Raw genomic sequence first — 23,210 nt, 5'->3', positions numbered from 1 at the left:
CACTACTTCCCTGCTTGGCCCTCCCTCCCTGTCCCACTGAGGTGTTCACTTCGCACCCACCCCCCCCCCCCCCCCCGCATAGGTGATGGTTTTCAGGTACATTTTCTTTTGGTCCTAAATCACAGAAGCAATTTACAACTCACTCTATGGTTTCATCTGTTTCAATAGAGAAGACCTTTACAGGGCGGGGTGAGCCCAGAGGAAGCCACAGCTCCCAGTTCAGCTTCCTGAGGCCTGCCCTCCTGGTGAACACTCCCATGCCAGGCCTCTCGGCTCCAACCTTGGACCCTCTGGAACCAAGGGCAGATGCCCTCAGCTTGGGCAGGAGGCCTGCAAGGCTGGAGGAGTGTGTGCTTCAGCTGCACACGTAGCCTTTCCCGCACACCAGGCAGGACCTTCATCCTCTGGAGCCCGCTAGGTGGGGAAATGATAGTGCCCAGGGTCCCCACTGGGTGTGTTCTCCATGGCCCAGAAGGAGCCACCAAACTGGACGCTAACAGAGACGGAGATACCTGTCTCCATGAAGGCAGCGGTGCTCACCTGGCCAGCTCAGGCCAGCTCAGCCTGGAACAGAGGACTTTTGAGCTCCCCATTCAAACCACAGATCTCATCGTCCCTCCTGATTTCTGAGGGCAGTTGCCATAGGAAGAGGGACAGGCAGGGCAGTGGCTAGGAGACACCTTCCTTCCCTGCCCCAACTTCCTTAAAACCTCCTGGAGGCTGTTATCCATCAGGAATCTGGTCCACGGTCAGCTTCCAGGAGAGGCCAAATCACGGGACACCAGCCCCGTGCCTTGGGAGGCCGAGGACAGGCTCCTTGCCAGCCTTCTCAAAAGCACTAGTCATGTCTGCCTGGCCTCCTGAGCTGCTGAGGTGAAGTACAGTAGGGGGTAGAAGGGCAAGGGCAGGACCCCGTACCCCGCTCTCAGCCTAGGTTATGAAGACCGTTGAAGTGGCAGCGGGCAGTTTTCTCCTGGCCCCCTTTGTGGACGCTGGTTGTGGGGAGCGGGGGGGGCGGGGAAAGCTGTGCCTGCCCTCTGCTGTCGCCACCTGGAGTGATTATAGGAGAAGCAGGCTGAGTGCAGGGCACTGGTACCAGGCCAACCCTAAGCCCAGCCAGGGCTGCCCCACTCTGTGGCTGTTTCTGTGGCAGTTACAAAATGATAGCCTGCAGGGGACGGGGTTCTTGGCCTTCCCCCAGGGAGGCGGGAGCTGAGCTAACTGCTGCCTCCCTCTCCTTCAGCCCGAGGCCACCTGGAGAGAGGCTGGGCCAGGAAGGGGGTGGTGCAGGCTCCAGCTGTGCCCCAGGGCCGGCTGGGCAGGGGGCTGGTAAGCAGGAGGCAGCATTGGGTTCCTGGGGAGGGGGTTGGGTGGACATTTGAAAACGCTTACAATTGACATCTGAGACAAATTCTTCCACACGGTTTATGAGTCCCTAGACTTGCCGCTAGAACTGCCCTCCTCTCTCCAGGCGCACACGCTCGCACTCCACCGTGTACGCAAGCACATGTGCTCGTGCACACACATGGTCACACAGCTCCCGCACCCCTGGCCCACCGCAGCACTCAGGGGCCTGCCCTCCAGCGAGAGAGGGTGCACGGGCTGGGGCACCCTCCACCTCAGGGTCCTGGCCTGGGCTTGCCGTAGGGTCTGCCACCTTGTGGGGGCCTGGATCCCTCTGGAAGCCCTGCTCTGTCAAGGTAAGCTGGTTCCCTGTCGACAAAATGGGGGACTCCAATCATCTGTTTGAGGTGTTTAAGACAGCTTCTCCTGAGGGTTCCCGTGCTGTCTCTCAGCTTCATGAGAGCCGGAGGACCCCCTGATGGCTTTCCCAGAGCTGCTTGGGCTTCTACCAGCTCAGGGGATTTGGCTCCCAGTGGCCTTAGTGTCTTCAGTTAGGTTTGGCTTCTGCCTCTCTCTTGGGGACATCTTTGGGGGAGATCAGCTAGGAGGGGGTGGGAGCATCTGAGGAGGACTGAGGAAGTTCCCCTCTGAGGAAGTCCGGTGTCAGGGACCTGGTGACCAGAGGAGGGTACCCCGCAGGTATGGGTACATGCTGTTGTATGTTTGGTGTGCTGAGGTCTGAGGAAGCTCTTCTCTAGAATGTTTCCTGAGCCTCAGGGTCCTGGACAGTTTCATCATGGGCTGCAGGACCTGGAAAAGTTTCTGCTTTTTTGCTGACTCTATTTTCATAGAGGTAGGTCATACCACTGGCCTGCGGAGGAAGGAGTGCAGTGGGGGTCAGTGGTAAGAGCTGTAAGTGGACTCATTTAATCCACGCAGCAACCTATGAGATTGGTAGTCCCATTTTAGAGATGAGGAAACCAAGGCATAGAGAGATCCAAGCAAGCTGGCCAAGGCAGCATGCTGTGTCAGTGGTGGGGCCAGGCTGTGGACCATGGCAGGGAGGTTCTAGAATCCGTGCTCTACTCCTCAGGGCTCCTAGACTGACTTTCCCCGACACCCAGTTAGTGCGCACAGGCCCAGGCAAGGCATTCACAGGGATAAACACCTCTGCTAAACACACAGGAGGCATCCAGAGAGCGAGCAGCAGCTCTGCTACGAGTTGGTTTGAGGTCTGGGGGTTTGCATAGAGACATGACCCAGAGTAGGCATCTCATTGATCATGGAAGCAGCTGACAGGGACTTCCAGGTCTTCTGCTCTGGGCCCCTGTAATGCCCCCTCACCCCCACCCCAGAACTTTCGTTGTGTATGGATGACAGACAGGAGGGAAATTAAGGCAGGCTGGTTGGTGTTGAGATCCTCTCTCACATCCTGACCGGAGTCTCTGTGCTTTAGCTGCTCACAGCCACAGACTGACAACTGCAGGGGCTCAGAGGGAGCAGCTTGTGCAGCCCTTTCCTCGTAGAGGGGGAGGCTGACCACAGAGGGAAGCAACTTACCCAAGGTCACAAAGCTCTGACCAGTGCCGAGACCTCTTGCTAAAGGGGCAGTGCCTCTTAAGGCCTTCTGTCCCCTCGCCCACTCTGTGCCACCTCTCCTGGTGCTCTGTCCACGCCTCTGCGTCATCTCTCGGCTTCCCCCAGGCGGATGTTCCCCAGCTACAAGGTAAAAGTCACAGGCATGAACCCCAAGACCAAGTACATCCTACTGATCGACATCGTCCCTGCGGATGACCACCGCTACAAGTTCTGTGACAACAAATGGTAAGAACCCGGGACCCTCACATCACCCGCCTTCCCACTCGCACACCCATCCCCATCTGACGTTTGGCCCAGGGACTTACCAGTTAGTCCCAGTGATTGGCCAGATCCGCAGCCTTGGGCGCCGGGCCTGCTGAGGCTACAGGGTCATCAAATGTTCGCACACCTGCTGCTGGTGGGGCAGGGGCTGCGGCTGAAAATGAGCTGCAGTGTTTGGGCTTTTGGTGGATTTCAAGGGTCTGTGCTCTCCCCACAGCTATGGACGAACAGGGTGGGTGCCTGTGCTTTGGGGTGACAGATGAGCCCCAGCACTGGGCAGGTTTAGGCTCTAGCAGTGCTGTGCTCAGGAAGGGGGGCAGAAGATGGAAGCCACTTTCCTTGGGGGCTTTGGTATTCCATAGTTGGGGCCCAGTTACCTGGGCTGTGGCATCTCTCTCCTGTTCCTCCACTCATTTGCTCTTTGGCCGCAGAGCCTTCCCTCTTATGCTGTGCCCCCCATCCAGAGAGAGCAGTCAGGTTTGAAGGACGAAACCAAGCTGGGACTGGGTGAAAAAACGCTGGGCTTCTTTTCCTGAGGCCATCCCGTTAGTACCCTGTCTGCCCCCAGAGCCCAGGACAGCGCCCAGGGAGAGAGAGGGATGAATGAATCCACAGTCCGGGACGTGGGCTCAGCGGTGGATGAGTAATAGGGCTGCAGAGCCTGGACCCGGGAGGCCAGATTCGGTGGTCAGGTCCTGCCAAGGGCTTGTCTCTGTTCTGTCTCTGGGCTGGAACAGCACTCAGAGCAGCTTCTGGCTCAGGGGACAGCTACCAGTTCATTTCTTATGTTTGTTTTGGGGGCAAGCAATTTGAAAATTGTCTACATCCTCTGAGAAGCTACCTCCAAACTTATAACATTTAAAAATTGTAAATATAACACATACATGGAAGTGCCTAAATCTCCCCACAACATACTTGTGATTAGCCCCATTCCTTCAAGTAAATCATCACATGTCTCTGTAATCTCACTTTCTCTTTCTTATTGCGGTGAAATACAGGAGGTTCAGAAACGCTCTTCCTCCCCAGCACTCTTTCCTCTGTCCCTCCCTCTTACCCCCAAAGCCCTAAATTGACAGTCTGATAGGACCATCGGTGATTTGTTTCTCAGGTCTCTGGGAATTTGCTCTCAGAGGGGACAGAGAATCTGGGCTCCCCCAGGCTGCAGGGCAATCAACTGCTCTGGCTTCTCCATGCTCTGTTGGCAGGATGGTGGCAGGGAAGGCTGAGCCGGCCATGCCCGGAAGGCTCTACGTTCACCCGGATTCTCCTGCCACTGGGGCCCACTGGATGCGGCAGCTGGTCTCCTTCCAGAAGCTGAAGCTGACAAACAACCACCTGGACCCCTTCGGCCATGTAAGCATGGGACTGCCTGGCCTTGAGGGCGAGTCCTGGGGCAGTGTTGGGGATGGGCCGGTCCGGGGATCTGGGCTCTGGAGAACCCATTCTCGGGATCCAGCTCCAGGCCGGTTTGTGGAAGGAGCACAGGGTCTGAGTCCCACAGCAGAACATCCTTCCCCTAGCACTTACTGGCTGGGTAACTTTGGGCAAGTCTCTTAGCCTTTTTGCACCTTGGTTTCCTTGTCTAGAGCATGGAGATGACCATGTGAGAATTAAATGAGAGATTACGCATGAGGTACTTTGTACCTAAGAGGCTCCAAATAAATGGCAACAACGACGATGATGGACCAAATCTCAGCTTCAGTTTCCCCAAATCTGGCCTTGCTGGAGCCTAAGACAAGTAAACCTTCTTGAGAAAGAGTCACTGATGGGTTCCGAAGCCTGTCTCTGGCGTGTACCGTCTGCCTGGTCCGGCAGCCACCTGCCCTGGAAGGGAAGGCCTCGCTCTGGCTCCTGTGTCAGCGCCTTCCTGGCCTTGCCCGGGACCTGGCTGTCACAAGAGAGGTTCTGGAGCCCCAGGGATCCTGCCGCTGATGCCCCATCCAGGCTGCTGAAGCTCATTCTTTCCCCAGTCTGTCCCTGGCAGGCCCACAAAAGCTTTTTATGTGGAAATTTTTAGCTCAAGTGTGTGGCAAACAGAAGCCTAGGGACCTGGTGTCATCTGCCAGGGAGCAGGCCTCGCCCCTCTAGGCTACCCATGGTTACCCTGGAAACGCAGGGTGTGGTGTGGTGGAGCGGGTGCTGTCGAGGCTCCTAGACGCAGTTGCCCCGGCTGCACCCATAACACTCATACTGTCCATGTGGATGGTGGTGGGGAAGCAGGGGTGGGCGCTGTGCAGGCGTGTGCCTCTTTTATGCCTCAGTTCTATTTCTGGGGAGCTGTGTGCAAATCAGAATTCTGTGAATCATAGTTCCTTATGGAAAATGCCAGTGATGCTTCATTTCTGATTGATCGGTGTGTAACTGGCAAGCAGCTCTCAGTTCTCATTTTCTCAGAGTCTGTTCAGTTCTCTTCTGGGTCACTGGTGATCTATAAACCAGCAATTAGGAGAATGCTTCATTAACATAATAAACTCCTGACTTATCTGTTTTGCGAGCGGCATGGGCTTCCCCGTGCAGGGCAGGCAGATGCCGTTGGGTGTGTGACAGAGACCTGCAGGTGTGCATGGTGACGTGTACTCATGTAGCCCCAGCCTCTCCCAGGGGGCAGAGACAAGCCACCATCCAACAGGAAGGGTCAGCCAAGCCCCCACCTCTCAGAGCACAGGGTCTTTTAACCGAGGGCCAGAGGGGCCTCCCATTCTGGCCAAGACTTTGCTCCTGGTCAGCTCCTACCTGGCCTCCTCTGCTTGGCCAGGCTGTGGGATCAACCTCAAAAGGTTAGCGAGGGCCTCGATGGTGGGAAGTGGGAAGCCACATCTCTGCCCATGATTGCACACACACGCAGACCCCAGGGGACAGACCACTGCGGTGAACACAGAGCTTGGCGGAAGCTGGATCTTTGGGTAAGTGACCAGAAGTACCCAGGGAATCGAAGCTCTGGAGAATTTTGGATGCACAGCTTGCTATCATGGTTCCCAGCTACAGGGATGCCTCTGAAGACTTCTCCACCTCCCTGGCCCCCTGCAGAATGTGGCAGGGGAGAGAGTCAGGTGGTTGAAAAGCTGGGATTTTTAGGAATCAGGAGACCTGGCCTTCATAGCCCAGCAGTAGGTTTCCCAGCCTGCCTTGTGTCTGGTGGCTCTACTGGAGTCCATAAGAGGTTTGCAATAACCCTGCATATAGTCTGGGCCAGTGGGGCTGCTTGTTGGGCTCGTGACATTGGAGGTGCCCCTGGCTACACTCGCCGTGCCTGCCTGGGGCTCTCCTCTCCTCGGCAGGAGGGACGTTCCCCATACTAACTCAGCTTCCTGCCTGGAGGGTTTGGGTTCAGAGCATCTTCCTTCTCCCCATCCCCGAATTTATCCAGCACTTGCAATCTATTGGTTACAACACCCGTTGTGGGGTGGCAGGGCTCAGGGAGATGAGGTGCTTATCTCAGGAGCTGGGAGTAAAGAAGCAGAGTGTGGACCCCTGCCTTCTGATGCCTAGTCCCGCGCTCCTTTGGCTTCTCCACCTGTCTTCCCGTACCCGGGGCTTGAGCTGTCAGATCTTCAGCAATTTGGAGCATCACTGGAGAGGGAGCAGCCTTTGACCATGCAGGCAAGGGCTGTGGAGGATGAGCTAACTTCCTCGACACGTCAAGGGAAAGTGGCCCATTTGAACCTTGGCTTTCTGCTCCTTGGTCTGTGCCACCTGGAGTGGTGAGCTCTCCCAGTCGCCCTTCTTGGTGCAGGAGCCTGGGAAAGAGCCATCTTCTACTGAGAACTTGCCCCAGACAAGTCCTTCTGCACAGCTCACCTCCACACTTGCAATTTTTCCTAAAAGCTTCCAGACCTCAGGGAACTTTCTCCAGCCAAATGGACTGTGGACTTTCCCCTTGGGTCAGCTCAGAGATTTTAGCAGCTGTCTCCCATTTACAGACTTCCCCCAGGAGAAGGGCCCAGAGTCCAGGAACCCCTCCGGCCACAGGGCCACATGCTCTGAAAAGACAGGGTTGGCTTCTGACTAGAAAACTCCTGTGGGTTTTTGCTGTGAGTCCAGGAAAGCCCTCTGTTCTTGAGGGGTGGGTTCAGGGTGTGACCCCTGGGTTCTGGGTGTAAGCCTAGGGGCAGAGGACGGGCAGGCGGAAGGGGCAGAAAGGATCAGGGGGCTGGGGCCGGGCTGGGCTGCTCCAGTTCAGCTCCACTGCTGTGGCTCCACTGGCTACAGAGGACGCCTGCCATCCTCCCCTCCTACTTGCCAACCCCTCCTACTCCTAGCAGGGTCCTGTGCCAGGTGACCACGTGATGGGAAGAGAAGCTGCTTCGGGAAATTGAAGAGGGCCTCACTGGGGTGGGGCCTGGGTCCTGCAGCGGGACATGGAGGTGGCTGGCACGTGGGTCTTACTTTTCTCCTGATCTGGAGGCAGGGAGGGGATGGCTGCAGTGAGGGGTGTGTGTGTGTGTGTGTGTGTGTGAAGGGGAATGGCCGTCTTCACCACCTCTTGTGTCTCAGGACTCCCAGATTGCCGAGGTAGACGGTTAGCTTTTTTTTTTTTTTTTTGCGGTACGCGAGCCTCTCACTGTTGCGACCTCTCCCCTTGCAGAGCACAGGCTCCGGACGCACAGGCTCAGCGGCCATGGCTCACGGGCCCAGCCGCTCCGCGGCATGTGGGATCTTCCCGAACCGGGGCATGAACCCGTGTCCCCTGCATCGACAGGCGGACCCCCAACCACTGCGCCACCAGGGAAGCCTGAAGATTAGCTTTTAATTTTGGGCATAGTAGGTCTCACTGTTCCAGAGGCAAAATTAGCCCCAGACTGGGAGTGTGGGCTCCCAGGCCACAAAGTGGCACATGCACTATCCCCTCAGTGTGTTTCCTTCTCCAGCCACAGGCCTCTTAGCCTAGTTCGTTACTGCTGAGCCTTGGAATCCAAGCTCAAATGCCACATCTTCAGGGAGACGGTTCAGGGTCCCCATTATATGCTCTCAGAGCACCATGCACCTTTCTGTCCAAGTACTTACCACAGTTATAATTTTATACTTATTTGTCAAATTTGTTTTTGAATAGGAAATACATTCACATGGTTTAAAAATCAATCAATGAATAAATAAAACACGTCTGCAATGAGACATTTCCATCCCCTGGTTCCCCATCCACCTAGTTTTTTCCAGCTCTGGCCACAGGTAACCATTGTTACTAATTTCTTCTCAGTGTTTCTTTTTGCACATGCAGGCAGAATACAGAGTCTCAAATCCCTTCTTTTCCACACAAAAGGTAACATGCTGTAAACACTTTGCACCTTGCTTTGTAAACTTAGTGTATCATGGAGATCATTCCAGTCACGTAGAGCTGCCTCATTCCTTTTTATACAGCTGTATAGAGTTTCATCATGTGATCGTTCCATTAATTATGTAGCCAGTCCTTATTGAAGGAATTAGATGTTTTCCTATATTTGCTCTTTTGATTAAGCTTGTACATATGTCGTTTTATACCTATGGCAAGTATTCTTTCTGATAAATTGCCTGTTCAAGGGGTGCTTGGATTTGCAATTTGTAATTCTGCCCTCCACTGGAGTCCCAGTGATGTGTATTCCCACCATCACTGTAGCCTCACGAACATGGTGGGAGAGAACGTTTTGGATCTTTGCCAGTTTGATGGGTGAAATATAGATGTCAGTTTTAGTTTCAATTTATATTTCCTTTATTATGAGTGAGATTAAGCATTTTTTTGTGTGTGTGATAAGCGGGCCTCTCACTGCTGTGGCCTCTCCCATTGCGGAGCACGGGCTCCGGACGCGCAGGCTCAGCGGCCATGGCTCACGGGCCCAGCGGCTCCACGGCATGTGGGATCTTCCCAGACCGGGGCACGAACCCGCATCCCCTGCATCGGCAGGCGGACTCCCAACCACTGCGCCACCAGGGAAGCTCCTAAGCATCTTTTTTATATGTATCTCCTCTTCGGTCCTTATCCTTTGCTCATTTTTCTCTTAGATTTTTTTTTCAATCACCTATCCATTCTAGGAGCTTTTATAAATTAGGAAGATTTCGCTCCTACTCTGGGATGTCGAATTGCTTATATGTTTTCCCCGTTTGTCACTTGTCTTTTGGTTTGGCCTATAGTGGTATTCCTACACAGAAGTTTTTGATTGAATGTGTTGGTCTTTTCTCTGTGGGTTCTGGATTTTGAGTAATTGAAAGTCCCTCTCCACTCTTTACTTATAAGGGAGTTTGCTTGTGTTTTCTTCTAGTATTTTACAGAATTATTATTACACTTTAACCATTGATCCTTTTGGAATTTATTCTGGCATTCTATATGAGGTGTGAATCCAACTTTTTTTTTTTTTTTTCTAGAGAGCTATCCAGTGGTTCCCAACACCAATAACTGACTAGTCCCCTTCGCTCTCTGGTTTAGGATGCCTTATTTCTGTACACTAAATCCCCTTCTGAATCTGTGTCTGTTCGTGTGCCAGTGCCTTAACTGTTGAGACTTCATAATAGGTTTTAGTGTCTGGCAGGCTTGGTCCCCCTGCATTGCTCTTTTTTTTCAGAGTTTTCTTGGCTGGTCTTGTCTATTTTTTTATATGAGCTTTAGAATCAGCTTGTAGTGTTGAGAAAGAAACTTGCTTGTATTTTTATTAGAATCACTTTAAATTATAAATTTACTTAGGGAGGATTGATAGGGATGCCTTTGTCTTTGTTGAAGTCTGATTTTTGTCCTTCAAAGGCGTATTCAGGTTTTCTTCCCGAGGTCCTACACATTTGCTGCAAGCTGTTTCATCTTGTTTGTTACTATTATCAATGCAGTTTGGGGTCCACTACTTTTTCTCACCACTGATTTTTGCTTGATTTTTGGATTACCATGTGACTTCCCCACTGGACGGTAAACCGTGAGGCTTTTCATCACCATTGTGCCCTGGTGCCCGGCAGTGTGAGTGGTGGTGAGCAGTGAGTGAGTGAACCTGCTGACGGGGGGATTATTTAGACAGAGAAGGTACTTCCTCCGCTGGAGGCTGATGTCCCCCCAAAGCATATGCCAGCCAGCGGGGACCCAGAACCATTGGTCTCCCTCTTTTCCTCCCACATTTGCTGAGCCCTGACAATGCGCCATGCCTTGCCGGGCCCTCTGGGACATAGACCACACGTCCGGCTCCAGACTGGGCCTCACCCTCCCCAGCCACATGGGTGCAGGTGCAGGTACGAGCTAAAGCTCGGAGAGTAGTGACGCTGGCTCTGCTTCCCATCGCTGTCTGAGGTTGGGCAGATGCCTTCCCCCGCTTGAGCCTCAGTTCCTTGCCTGTTAAAATGGGGCTAATAATGATACCTCCTTTACAGGGATGTTGTAAAGGTCAGTTGTGTGATGTGTGTAGAATACTCGTCGCAGGGCCTGGCACAGAGGCTGTGTTCAGTCAACGCTGGCTGTCATTGCTGTGACTGGGAGAGAAGGTGGGAAGGCTGCTGCCCTGGGCGTGAGGCCTCAGGCCTGTCTGGCCCAGGCCTCTTGAATCGGCTGATGGGTTGTCCGACTCAGTTCTAGTCTAGATATTCTTCGGGCCAATCTTTGGGTCTCTCCGGTCTTAGTTTTGTTGTGTTTTTTTCTTTTTTCTCTAAGTTGCAGATCCTATCTCTTTCCTAAACCTCTTTACAGGGCTGGAGGGGGTAAGAAGGATGATGGAGAAGGTCGTCTTAGAAGGTAAAAATGTGATGCAGGAGAAAATTTGGTTTTAATATATGACAAACGGACATTAGCCCCACTTGTTGTGTGGCTAGCATCCAGATACGCTGTGCCCTACCATGGGCGACAGGGCCTGGTGAATCCTCATCCCCCACGGTGTTTGGTTGGAACCTTATCCTTAATTACCGAGCTTGTTGTTGAGAGCAGTGTGTGCTGTCTCAAGGGCCATCTGGAATCTTCCCCGATTCAATCTCCAGCCAGCTGTGTGTCCTTGGGCAAGTCACGTTCCCACTACTCGCCTCCTGTTCCTCGTCTTTACAATTAGGAGGTGAACTAGAATGATCTCGACGGTCTGTCCCTCCATGCCCTGATGTGCTGTGATTCCAACACAGATAAATCTGGGCCTCATTAGCCAAGCACGCTATGGCGATCTCTTGAGGAGATGGATGTTTGGCGCTATCACAATTGTGAAAATAGAACAGGCCTCTGACTTGTAGCCAGAACATAATGAATCCCATTTCTGTAGAACAGTGATGACGACGGGACCAGCCGTGTAGTGGGGTTTTTTGACGTGGCTGGCCCATTTGACCCAACATCCTCTGCAAGAAATATAGATGTGAGATTCTGGCTAAACAGTTTTACGCGGCGCCTGAGGAACTTCCGAGTAAAGCCAGGCGCGAGTCACTGAGGTAGCTTCCCATTCTCCCAGGCCGTCGGGACCGACGCTGTACTTTGTGTCTGCATTGGTTCAATGGGTGGGACTTTCTTCCACACACCTGTCCAAGTTCCAGACTGTCAGAGGCGGGAGGGGTGTCTGGGACCACTTAGTCGAAGGCCTCACTTTACAGATGGGGGACCCCGATGACTGGAGGGGGAGAGCTTGCTCAGGACTTGCAGCTGGTGGGCAGAGATCCATAGACGCTTCCGGGCCTCGCTTGGCTTCTCTGTGGCTGGGATTGGACTCCCCATTGGCCCCTACCTGCCCTTGCAAGTCTGGCAGTTACTCTCTTCCCAGATTTCCCTACCAGCCTGTCTGGTTCCCTCTCCTAGAAGGTGTGTTTGGCAATCTCTCCACCCTTGTCATCCAGGGCCTTGTCTGATAGGCTAAGGATTCGGCCTTTATCCCAGGGGGCAAGAGGGAGCCATCAAAGGTGGCATCGTGAACTTAAGATATTTACTGAGCCCTAAATACTGGCAGGAGTTTGGGGGCTAGCGGACAAGGGAGGCAAGAGGAAGAAGTACAAAGGGCCCTGCTCTCAAGCAATGTACAGTCTTCCTGGATGAGCCAGAAGGTTCTAAGCAAGGGAGTGACCTGATCTGATGTGTAGCAGGTGAAATGGAGAGGAAGTAGATAGAGGCAGGGAGGGGGCTGCCACAGAGCCCAGTGAGAGGCGGCGGGGCCTGAGCCAGGGCTGCGCAGGGGGAATGGAGGAGCCTTTGTTTTACAGGTGGAGTCAGAGGCCTTGGTCACTGATTGGACCTGGAGGTGGGTGACAGTGAGGGTGAGGGGACTGATGATGCCCAGGGCTCTGGCTGGACTGTCACAGCCTGTGACTGCCCAGCTGGCAGAGGAACAAGGTGGGTGCTGCTGTTTGTCCCAAGGTGTCCTTAAGGGACGGCACAGCCTTACTGCATGGTGACTGCAACCTCTCCTTTGGGTTCTGTCCTCCCGTTGTCTGTGTTCTCCCCTTGGGCGCCCCCCACCCCCTGCCAGGAGAGCTGGACTGATGCAGGGTTAGCCCTGCATGTCAGGGGGCTGGAGCATGTGAGTGATCATGGAAGGATTGTCTGTGCACATGTTTGATCACTATTTTTGACCTGAAAAGTGCCTTAGAGGTTATCCTGTCTCTAGTGAGCAAAGAAAGACAAGGGAGAAGGGGACAGAGAGTTCGTGGTCGTGGCCCAGGTCTTTCTCCTCCCATATCCTGGTCTCGCACTTACTTGTTCCTGTTTTGAAGTAAAGGAGCCTGGAGGTACAAAAGGTATAAAAGGTGTGGCCCTTTCTCTTGAGGAGTTATAATTTAATTGAAGGGCCAAGAAGAAATGGGAAGCCGCTAGGAAGCAGCACAACAGCCAAGTAGACAATGCATGGAAAGGAAGTTTTCATGAATTGGGAGTTCAGAGCAGGCTTTAGTAGTGTGGGAAGGCTTCCTGGAAGAGTTGGGCCTTGAGATGATAGGCCTAGAAGGTGAGGGAGAATGGGAAAGGGAGATCAAGGCAGCAGAGGGAACTGCCTGTGCAAAGGTGCAGAGGTGGGAATCTGGCATCTAGGCTACCTCCCGGGTAGTCAGGTGCTGGGTCTTCTGGGCACTGGGGTCCTTTGTGGGCTCCTGCAGCGTGGGTACAGTGCAGGGTGACAGAGTAACCTAAAGGGTCTGGGAGGTGCTTCCCAACCCCCAGCCCCTCTCCCGAGGGGCCCCTTCCCTGGAACACGAAGTCCGTTGAGGCCTCCCCGGGCAGGACTTGTGCCCTGAGGTTTGCTTGGTAGGCTCCCAGCTGGGCAGTGGGTCCCCAGCTGCAGGATGGGATTTGGGATTTGGGGAGCTCTGTACTTGCCCCAAGAGGGTCCAGAGGTTTGTCACTGAGGGCTGAGTGAGGAGTGGCCCGTGCAGAAGAGCTAGTTTCTGCTGGACGGAGCTGCCCAGCCAAACCGAGGAGCCCGGGGAACGTCAGAGCCTACAGCCCAGCTCCTGGGCTACCCACGCCCTTGGCTGAGCCTCTCCCTGGGCTGCCTCTGTCCCCAGGGTGTGAGGAGAGCAGAACCTCGCCAGACGAAGGCTTCAGCCCAGACTTGCCACGGAAGGGCCTGGCTCGGGCCCCTTGCTTGGCACTCTGGTCACTCAGGGGTTAAATGTTTCACCAAGCCTCAGCCCCAGGCGTGGCCCCTGGGAACCTGGAAGGGTAGGAGCCAGCAGAGACAGCCCAAGGGAGGGGCACTCCCTGCGGAGAGAAAGGAGCTCAGAGGGGACCAGCCTCACCCAGCCAGGACAGGAGCCAAAGGGTTAACAAAAGCAGCGGTGCTGATAAAATGCCCCAAACGCCTGGTCCTACCTCCAGTGGGAAGGGCGTCTGGTAAATGTCAACGATAAAAAATACATTTTAATGGCATGTGATGCTGCGCTACCGTGGGGCACAGCCAAATGGAGTGGGTTTGGGGCCACAACTACCGTGTGTTTCTCCCAGGGCTCTGGGCCTAGTCTCCTGGGCTCTTCGCCTTTTGCCCCAGGCATCCTCAAGGGCTGGGGGTGCCTGGGGCCTCTGGGCTTCCTCCTACCTTGGTACCTTGAACTCTAGTCCCTGATGGCACTCCCCTCCTGGCTGAGAGCTGCCTGGGACAGGTCTGAAGGCACAGTGCCTCTGGGTGTCCCCAGTGTCCCCTCAGCAGGCCTCTGTGAATGAAGGAAGGAGTGCCCCGAGGGAACAGGTCGGAGGGCACCATTCTCCTCAGCATCCCCCCTCCCCCATCTTGCAAACTCTGGGCTGTGAAGCTGCTTTTGTTGCTGACAAATGTGAGAGGAGGGGCTGAGCGCCCACCGCTGACAACTCTCCGAAAGGCAGGTCCCTAATAAGTGGGGAGGGGTGAGCAGGGGAAGAAGAGCTGGATAGGACAGGGGGAGGCCCGGGGAAGAGTCAGCCTGCCGGCTGCGAGCTGAGGCTCAGAGAAGTCGAGGGACTTGCCTGAGGTCACACAGTGAGTCAGTGGCACCTGGACTTTCGCCTACAACTCAGAATTCCACCAACTGCACTGTGCTGACTTCATTGGGGCTTTTAAATGGTTATGTCCCCATTTCCACACTGAAGGGTCTGTAGCATCCGGGAGGTCCTGGGACCAGGAGTTGGTGCTGGAGCAGAGTCCAAGTGGGGCCAGGGGCCTGGTTCTTCAACCTTCAAGGGAGGTTTGGACCTTTCTGGGCTCAGCCCCTGTGGTCAGGCCCTGGAGCCCGGGTGTGTAGGACAAGGAAAGCCAGCCCCAGGCCAGCTGAATGAGGCCGAAGACAAGAGGGTGGGGACCCGGAGCTCAGAAGAGACCCTTCTCTTCCAGATCATCCTCAACTCCATGCACAAGTACCAGCCGCGGCTACACATCGTGAAGGCTGATGAGAACAATGCTTTTGGCTCCAAAAACACAGCTTTCTGCACCCACGTGTTCCCAGAAACTTCCTTCATCTCTGTGACCTCCTACCAGAATCACAAGGTACAGCACCACCACAGAGGCAGGAAGTGAAGCCCCGATGCAGCAGGGCTGAGGCAGGCAGGGCAGGTGCCTCAGGAACCTGCTAAGCCCTGCAGAGCAGTGAGAAATGGAGTGATGTGCGGGAAAGGAGACCAGATTCCTGAACCCCCAGCACAAAGTAACTGTGGTCTCTGTGCTGGGGATGGACAGAGTTGGCAACTGTAAAGATCGGGAACGTGGAGCTTGCCCTGTGGCTCAGTGCCGGGCCCTTTCGTTCTACAGTCTTCTTCTCCCGGGTGGGATTCTGCACCTGCAGAGAGAAGGAGATGGAACAGGGAGAGGAGCCCTGGGGCACTGCCAGCTGTGTGGGAGCAGGTGACTGAGCCATCTGGAGGCCCTTCCCAGGCAGCGGTCACAGGGTCCTGGCATGTCCTGGCCCACCTTCCACCCCAGGCCGACCACCCAAACAGCCTCCCGATCCCCTCCCGGGCCACTCTCCCCTGCCCCCGCCTTTGCCCACGCCATCCTTCTCAGAAGGCTTTCACATCTGCACAGTGGGACTGGCCAGATCAGGGGAAGGATCTTAGGCAGAAGAGTGACAGAGTCAGGTTTGCATTTAGAAGAGTCACGCAGAACCTGATGCGGCATTTGCACTGGAGGGGGATGATGTGCAGGGGAAGCTGCTACAGGCCGCCGGGAGAGGATGATGAGGGGCTGAATCGAGGTAGCACAGCGGGCGGGAGAGCGGGAGACAGAACCAGAGGTTCTGCCGCAAGTGGAAGGGATAGGAGCTGGCCACGTGAAGGGCAAGGCCAAGGAGGCCTCAGCAAGACGCAACTTCTCCAGACACTGCCGGGGGTTCCAAATGTGCCTGGGATAAGGGAGGAGGGCCAGAGGCCAGCCCAGTCCTCTCCCCGCAGTGACTCTACCGTGTATCCTGTCCTGACAGATCACACAGCTGAAAATTGAGAACAACCCTTTTGCCAAGGGGTTCCGGGGCAGTGACGACAGTGACCTGCGCGTGGCCCGGCTGCAGAGGTGGGGCTGCTCCGGCCTGGGGGTGGGGCAGGTGGACCGGGTGGCCCGGGTTCAAGCACAGGGACTCCGTAACCCTCAAGGTATCTCCACTCCCTTCCCGTGTCCCGCTGACTGTCCTCCCCTCTCCTCCAGCAAAGAATATCCCGTGATCTCCAAAAGCATAATGAGGCAGAGGCTCGTCTCCACCCAGCTGGCATCCAAGCCTGACGTCAGCCCCCTGCATGGGGCTCACCAGGCGCTCCAGCACTACCAGTACGAGAACGGGGCTCACATGCAGTTCGCTGCGGCTGAGCCCCAGGACCTTCCCCTCAACACCTTCCCAGCCCAGAGGGACTCCAGCCTCTTCTATCACTGCCTGAAAAGACGAGGTACCTCTCTCCTGCTCTAGAAGCCCTGGAGGGTCGGGGGGTGACACTCTCCCCACAGACACTCCCCACTGCACATGTGATCACGCATGGGTGCACACACACACACGCACACGCACACACACACACACCTGGTTATTGTGTGGCCTGGGAGAGCGAGCCTAAAGTGTTGGGGACCGTGGCCAGGCTCAGTGCAGGGATACGCTTCTTGCTTTCCACGCAGCCCTCCGAACCCTCACAGGCAGCTTGCGGCCTTGGTGTCCCCAGACACCGGTACCCCTCCCTGGCCCCAGGTGCTGCTTTCAGCGGGGTGGGCAGAGGACACGAGTCAGCCAGGCTCTGTCTCTAGGTGTGGGAGGAGGTGGAAGCGTCACAATCCCAAGGTTTCCACTTAGGGAGGCGACCTCCATCCTAACACAGGGAGTCCCCAGCACAGGCTCCCCACCACATCACACCAGATCTGCAAAGGCTTCTTGAAAGTGGCAGGGAGCTGTTGTGGATGCAGACTGGGGACCAGGAAGACAGGCAACAGACTTGTCCGTGCTGGCTTCTTTGTGAGGAAGAGCCCTGAGCCGAGAACCAGATGTGCTCTGGTGCCAGGTCTCGATTTTTCCCTCTATAAAATATGAATGATCAGTGTTATTACACCAGAAGTCCTCACAGGGCCACTGAATTGTCTTGGGAATGAGTTTGGGGACTTTTGCTTGCAATCCAGAATGTTCTCTCAGCCCAGCTCCTAGGGACCAGCCAGGCAGGCCCCTGAGTACCCACCATACCAGGTCTAGTAGAACTAGTGACCTAGAGCAGGGGCTGGCAAACTGTGGCCTCTGGACCAAATCTGGCCTGCTGTCTGTTTTTGTTCAGCCTGTGAGTCATACAAAATGGTTTTTACATTTTAAATAGTTGAAAAAAGTCAAGACTCTTTCATGATACATGAGCATTATATGAAATTCAAAGTTTGGTATCCATAAATAAAGTCTTATTGGAACACAGCCAAACACATTTATTTACCTACTGTCTGTGGCCTCTTTCCTGTTGAGAATCCCTAGAGAAAACAGAAGGAGGGAGACCAAGACAAGCGACCCGACAAGTGTTCTTGAATTCGTTGAGTGGGCTGCCGCCCAAGTCCTCAGGCCTGGGTCATCCCTGTATCCCAGGGGAGCCCATGCTCGTCCAGAGACTCAAGCCCTCATGCTCGAGGATGTTGAAAGACACACATCCGTGGTTTGGAGCAGTTAATGTCACGTTTCCTGAGACACGGTATTAGCTTAGCCTTAAAAGTACTAGTCACCTTTTACTTATTAACAGCTCCATTTCTTAATTGTGTAAACGCTGTTATGTTGGAATCTGTGTAATTACAATCTGATGGGACTTCTTTGAACACACGTAGGGTTTACTTCCTCCTCTAAAAGCAATAGAAGCGTGCCTGTGAGTAGCTTTGTCTTGCTAAAGCCTTCCTGGGAGTGGAGGATTGAGGCCGAAGCATCGAGGCTTTACTTTTCTGGCTAATTCAGGCAGATGTAGCCTCCAGGCCCGGTTTGGGCTGGCAGTGGCTTGCACTTTCCTTGGCCAGGGTGGGCCTAGCCTAAGAGCGCCAGTGCACATTGAGGCCTCTTACCATCCCCAAGAGTCAGGGTGGCAAAGGATCAAAGCTATACACTGCCTGGCTAAACACATCACTCAGTGTCCAGTGATGCAGTGTGCCCCGTGGCCTTTGAGCGTGGTCCATGATCGGACCACTTCTTGGCTGCGGCCGCCTTTGAAAAGCTGTAGCTGATTAAAATGGTTCTGGGAGTGCCGTGGTAGCGTGGGGCGGTGGGGGCCCTGAATGACAAGGAAGGGCTGTCCTAGCGTCCATTTCGGGGCCCTGGGCTGGCGGAAATGGCTCTTCCTGAGGTTTCTTTGTCTTCCGGCAGACAGCGCCCGCCACCTGGACTTACCCTGCAAAAGATCTTATCTGGAAGCTCCCACTGCAGTGGGGGAGGATCATTATTTCCGGTCTCCCCCTCCCTACGACCAACAGATGCTGAGCCCCTCCTACTGCAGTGAGGTGACCCCACGAGAAGCCTGCATGTACTCAGGTTCAGGGACCGAGATCGCCGGTGTGTCCGGGGTGGACGACTTGCCCCCGCCCCCACTGAGCTGTAACATGTGGACGTCAGTGTCGCCGTACACGAGCTACAGCGTTCAGACCGTGGAGACTGTGCCTTACCAGTCCTTCCCCACGCACTTCACCGCCACCACTATGATGCCCCGGCTGTCCCCCATCTCGGCTCCGAGCTCCCAGCCGCCCGGAAGTGCCCACTTCAGCGTCTACAATCAGCTCTCACAGTCTCAGGTCCGAGAGCGAGAGCGGGGGCCCGGCGCCTCCTTCTCGAGGGAGCGCGGCTTCCCCGGCACCGGCACCGCGTGCGAGCGGAAGCCGCCCTCGCCGCACCTGAATGCTGCCAACGAGTTTCTCTACTCGCAGAGCTTCTCCTTGTCCCGGGAAGCCTCCTTACAGTATCATTCAGGAATGGGGACTGTCGAGAACTGGACTGACGGATGACTCTCAGGGCCCGCCCACAGCCCCAGTACCGGGTTGACCCAGCATTAACCTCTGAGGGTGGCGTGCACTACCAAGAAACACAGGAAGGTATCATAAAGGGTGGGGTGCGAGTGCGCGTGAGCGTTTCTTTGGAGGGCATCTATCTTCTGACATAAGACTGAGGCCATGACAAAGGAAAAAACACACTATCTCGGAAGTGATTTTGGCTGCAGGACCTGGATCCACTGTTATCTGATATCTCTTGACATGCCCATGGGTGGGATGGGAGTGGAGAGTTCAGGTGGTGAGGTCTCTCCCGCGGGGGAAGTCGGGGTGGGAGGGGTCTCTGCACATCTTAAGAGTCCTGGCCTTGCAAGGGAGCTGAGAATCTTGTTTTGGGAGCAGGAGGCCCATTCCTTTGGCTTCCGGAGATTCTGTGAGACCACCTGAGAGGTGGGCTCAGCTAAGCCACGAAGCCCTTCTGGGAGAGGAGCGCTGACTGCTCAGTTAGTGGCCCGGAAATTGATCCCCGGAGCTCTGAGGTCTGAGGGACAATTTTTAGAGAGAGAGTCATGGGCTAAGTGCCACCTGATGGGTATTAAAACATTGCTTTTTCCTTCAAGAGGAGGGAAAACACAACCAGTAGCATCTCTGGCATCATTCAGGTTTTCTTATAACGTACAAAGCCCATCCCCCTCCGTCCCCAGTGTGCAGCCCCTCACCCTCTCTGGTGCACAAGACTCACCTCTCAGGCCCCATCTGCGTCCTACTGCGGCCAGTAGGAAGCGCACTTGACCTGGCAGTGTCCCCAGGAGACCACACTGGAGCTGCTGCCCAGCAGCTCTAGAGCCTGTTCTGCTCCCAGAAAATCCTCGCCTCTGGAGCAAGAAAGCCCAACAGGAATAAAAATGAGAATTCAGAAGACATTCATTTCTTCCAGTGAATTCAGCCAGTGAGCTCAGAGGAGCAAGGATAATTCTTCTCCAGGGAGGTGGATCTCGTCCTCAGCTCAGCTCTTTAGCATTGGAAGTCACCAGACCGTCCCTGTGGCTGGTGTGAACTCTGTAATCAAATTTGGGAAATCACTAAACTCTTTGCATGCTGAATAGCTATTTATATATTATATAAATAAATAAATAAAATAAAATATATAAATATATATATCTCACAAATGCAGGCCACATGTCCAATTCAGCTTTGCTTTTTTACAAATGAATAAACTTAATAAAATGAACATTGGAGAGGGTGTTTGGAAAGACATCTATTTAAATCTTTATTACACATTTGAGGTTAAAAACAAAGAATGGTTTAGATAAAACGTACAGATAAATAATTATATATAAACACACACACACTACAGATTACACTTTATTAGAAGACACATTAGCTAACGGGATGTGGAACTTCACGTGTTTTGTTATATAGCATGGACATTTTATTTTACATATCGGAACATAAAGCCATTTTACAACTGAGAAGTGTGTGGGTGCTCTTTACTCCTGACTTGTCATTTCCTGGCTCAGCAATGGTCTCTGCTTCCCCTTTGCTCATATATTTCCTCAAGGGTCAGGTGGAGCCCTTAGTGCCTCTGCGCATTTGTTCCACGGAGCCTCTGAGCTCAGAGTGAAGTCATTTAGGACCAACGGAGCAACTGTACCTTTGATCTCATGCTACTCCCCAGACGATGGACCTGGATTCCAGGGCCCGCAAAGACCCCAGACAGGCAGGGCAGACAGTACGCAAGGATCTGTCACCTTTTAGTAGTGGACGTGCAACCTGGTGGTTTGGGGGAGATGGGCTCCCAGGTGGGGAGTTCTTGGTGGGATTTGTGCAGCTACCTCAGAGAAGGAACTGAAGAGCAGGTTGGAGTCAGAGCCCAGGGCTTCCTGGAGCAAGCAGTCAGCTATGTGAGCCCATCAACCACCTGCACCCCCAGGGGAGGAATCCAGGCCTGGCAGAGACCTCCGCCTGTCTACCCCTCTGCCAGATCCCTGACGCTGGCCTCAAGATGGGGGTGGGATAAAAGGAGACAAAGTCCAGTCCAGGTTCACTCTCCTCGATGAGAAGAGAAGCTGGTGTCGGAAGGCATGTTGGGTCTCCCTCCTCACAACCCCTTGCCTCTTGCTCCCTCCCCTCATGGCTCCTTTTCCAAAGCTGCTCCCTGTCACCCACCATCTCCAGGAGCGAGCCATGAGAAGAGAAGGCAAGGGTAAGGGATGCCCTTTCAATCTGGTCCTCACCAGGATTAAGATGAGATTTCCTGCTGGGTAAAAAGTCAACCTTGTCTCCTGTTTCCCCAGGGTCCTGCCCTTGTGGCCCTGGGTTGCTCTCTGGCTGGACTCCTCCCTGCAGAAGGAGGCCAAGCTCCTTTTTTCCCTTTGCTGTCGGCTCCCACCTTGGGCTTGTTGGTCACAGAGAAAAACTTAACTTGGCTCAGGAGACAGGGAAGAGGGGGGTTCTTCCTAACCCACACCTGCACTGCTCTTTTCTTTCTGGGTGAAGACAGCATTCTGGGATACTCTATACCTTCTACAACCACGTGTAGGGGGCTGGGAGCTAGATGTATGTTCCCAGGCTCTCTCCAGACACACAGTTGCCTGACTTGGAGGTAAAGAAAGCCGCTTCTTAAGAGAGATGTTGTCTTTAGGCAGCCCGCTGCTTCCTACCAACTTTCTGGGAAGCATGAGGTCCGTGGGCTTCCCCAGCTGGACATGGCTAGAACAGGGCCTGCAGTGGGATTTGTGGAACTTTCCTGCCCCTCTGAATCAACAAGTCAATAAAAAGGGGGCACATGGGATACCCTGGAACAAAGGGCACCATTCAGTAGCGCCAACGGGTCATACATCATGGGGCCAGAAACCTGCCACATGAAAAGTGTCTGCTGCTGCTGTGCCCTGCCTGGGAAGGGAAATAAGAAACGATGAACGTTCAACTGTGAGCCATAGGCAGGCCGCCCCCAGGGCTCTGCCCTCAGCCCAGGGCCAGGCCCCTGGAGTAAGCTGGACTAGGCTCCCAGCTGCAGCTCAGCCACCCAGCTGCCCCTCCAGTGACAGAAGAGCCTGGAATAACCAAAGGGAGAATGAAAAGAGAAGCTGGGTCAGACTGACAAATTGTTAAAAAACCAAACCAACTTCCAGCCTCCACTGGGCCTCAGGGGGTCAAGAGGCCTCGCCTCTCCCCACTAATGGAGCCTGCTGGAGGAGTAGCAGTCCCAGCCCTGCAGTGTCTTATCTTACAACATAAAATTAAAACCCACTTAAAAGGCCGGAGGGCATGTTAACATTCCCCCTGCTGTCTAATTGAAGTAGTTCCCAGCGCAAAGGATTTCACTTGAAAGATGTCTCCCTCCAAGCCCGGGTTCTCCTGCTTGGCGGCCCGGGGAAGGGGGTGGGGAGAGACAGGGCATCATTTCAAAAACCAGCAAGAACTTAGGCGGGAAAAGCAAGGGTCCTGTTGGCCGCCCGCACCCTACAGGCGGCAGGTGGCGTCGGCAAAGGTTAGGACTGGCTGGATTGTTTTGCATTTTTTAAAAATCTGCAAATTCATTAGCAGCTATGTCAGCAGAGGCCAGACTCCTGACAAGAAGGCCTGGTAATGATTCAAATGCGGTGAGCCCCACAGCAAAACCTGGCAGTTCCCGAGGCCAAGAGATTTCTATTCTGTCCCCCAACGACGCCCTCCTCCCTCCTATGCAAATATATTACAGGTCTCCAAGGCATACGGAATCAATCAGGGACATCCTGTAAAGGTGATGAACTTGCACTGGCCATCCTGAGTAATGGGAACCAGTCAGCCTGAAGCCCGCTGCGACTGAAAGCCAAGGTGACAGCTATTAAGCAATTGTGTGCAGAACAAAATGGCAAAGGGGCCGGGTAATCAATTCAATTTCGATGGGCAACCCAAGCAACTGCCGCGTCTGTCGCAGCTGATTAGAGAGGGCCCTGTTGGAGCTTTCAGTGCGAGCCCATCACAGATCAGAAACAGGCCCGGATGAAAAGGGAAAGACCCGTCACCCTGAGGAGCAGGCGATGAAGGACTCTGTTTTATGTGACGGTGTTCTTCCTTCTCTCCTTGAAGAAAGAGTCGAAAAAAAGCCAGCAGTTTGGAGATTAGATAGTTTTCTTTTCAGCCATTTATCATTATGAAGGAAAGTAGACAGGGCAGGGGCAGAAAAATCTCCAGTGGGATTTCTGCGAAGTCTCACTAAGAAGGACCAGGTTTACACTTTGCCGCTCAAACAGCCCCTGC

General features: G+C 54.1%; 1 protein-coding gene across 1 annotated transcript in view; it reads left to right on the top strand.

The window, feature by feature from the left end:
* The window catches only part of TBX4 (T-box transcription factor 4), a 29,063-nt gene extending 10,080 nt beyond the window's left edge, over positions 1 to 18,983 (top strand). Inside the window, exons 4-9 of the mRNA XM_032616876.1 lie at positions 3,049 to 3,168; positions 4,410 to 4,557; positions 14,901 to 15,053; positions 15,982 to 16,070; positions 16,203 to 16,438; positions 18,352 to 18,983. Of these exons, the coding sequence (XP_032472767.1) occupies positions 3,049 to 3,168; positions 4,410 to 4,557; positions 14,901 to 15,053; positions 15,982 to 16,070; positions 16,203 to 16,438; positions 18,352 to 18,983 (1,378 nt within the window). The remainder of the gene's footprint in view (positions 1 to 3,048; positions 3,169 to 4,409; positions 4,558 to 14,900; positions 15,054 to 15,981; positions 16,071 to 16,202; positions 16,439 to 18,351) is intronic.
* Positions 18,984 to 23,210: the final 4,227 nt, after the last annotated feature.

The sequence above is a fragment of the Phocoena sinus genome, chromosome 20, assembly GCF_008692025.1.
Source record: "Phocoena sinus isolate mPhoSin1 chromosome 20, mPhoSin1.pri, whole genome shotgun sequence".
Taxonomy (NCBI): Eukaryota; Metazoa; Chordata; class Mammalia; order Artiodactyla; family Phocoenidae; genus Phocoena; species Phocoena sinus.
Note: the sequence above shows the minus strand (reverse complement) of the source record. Positions and strands in the feature narration are given on the sequence as shown.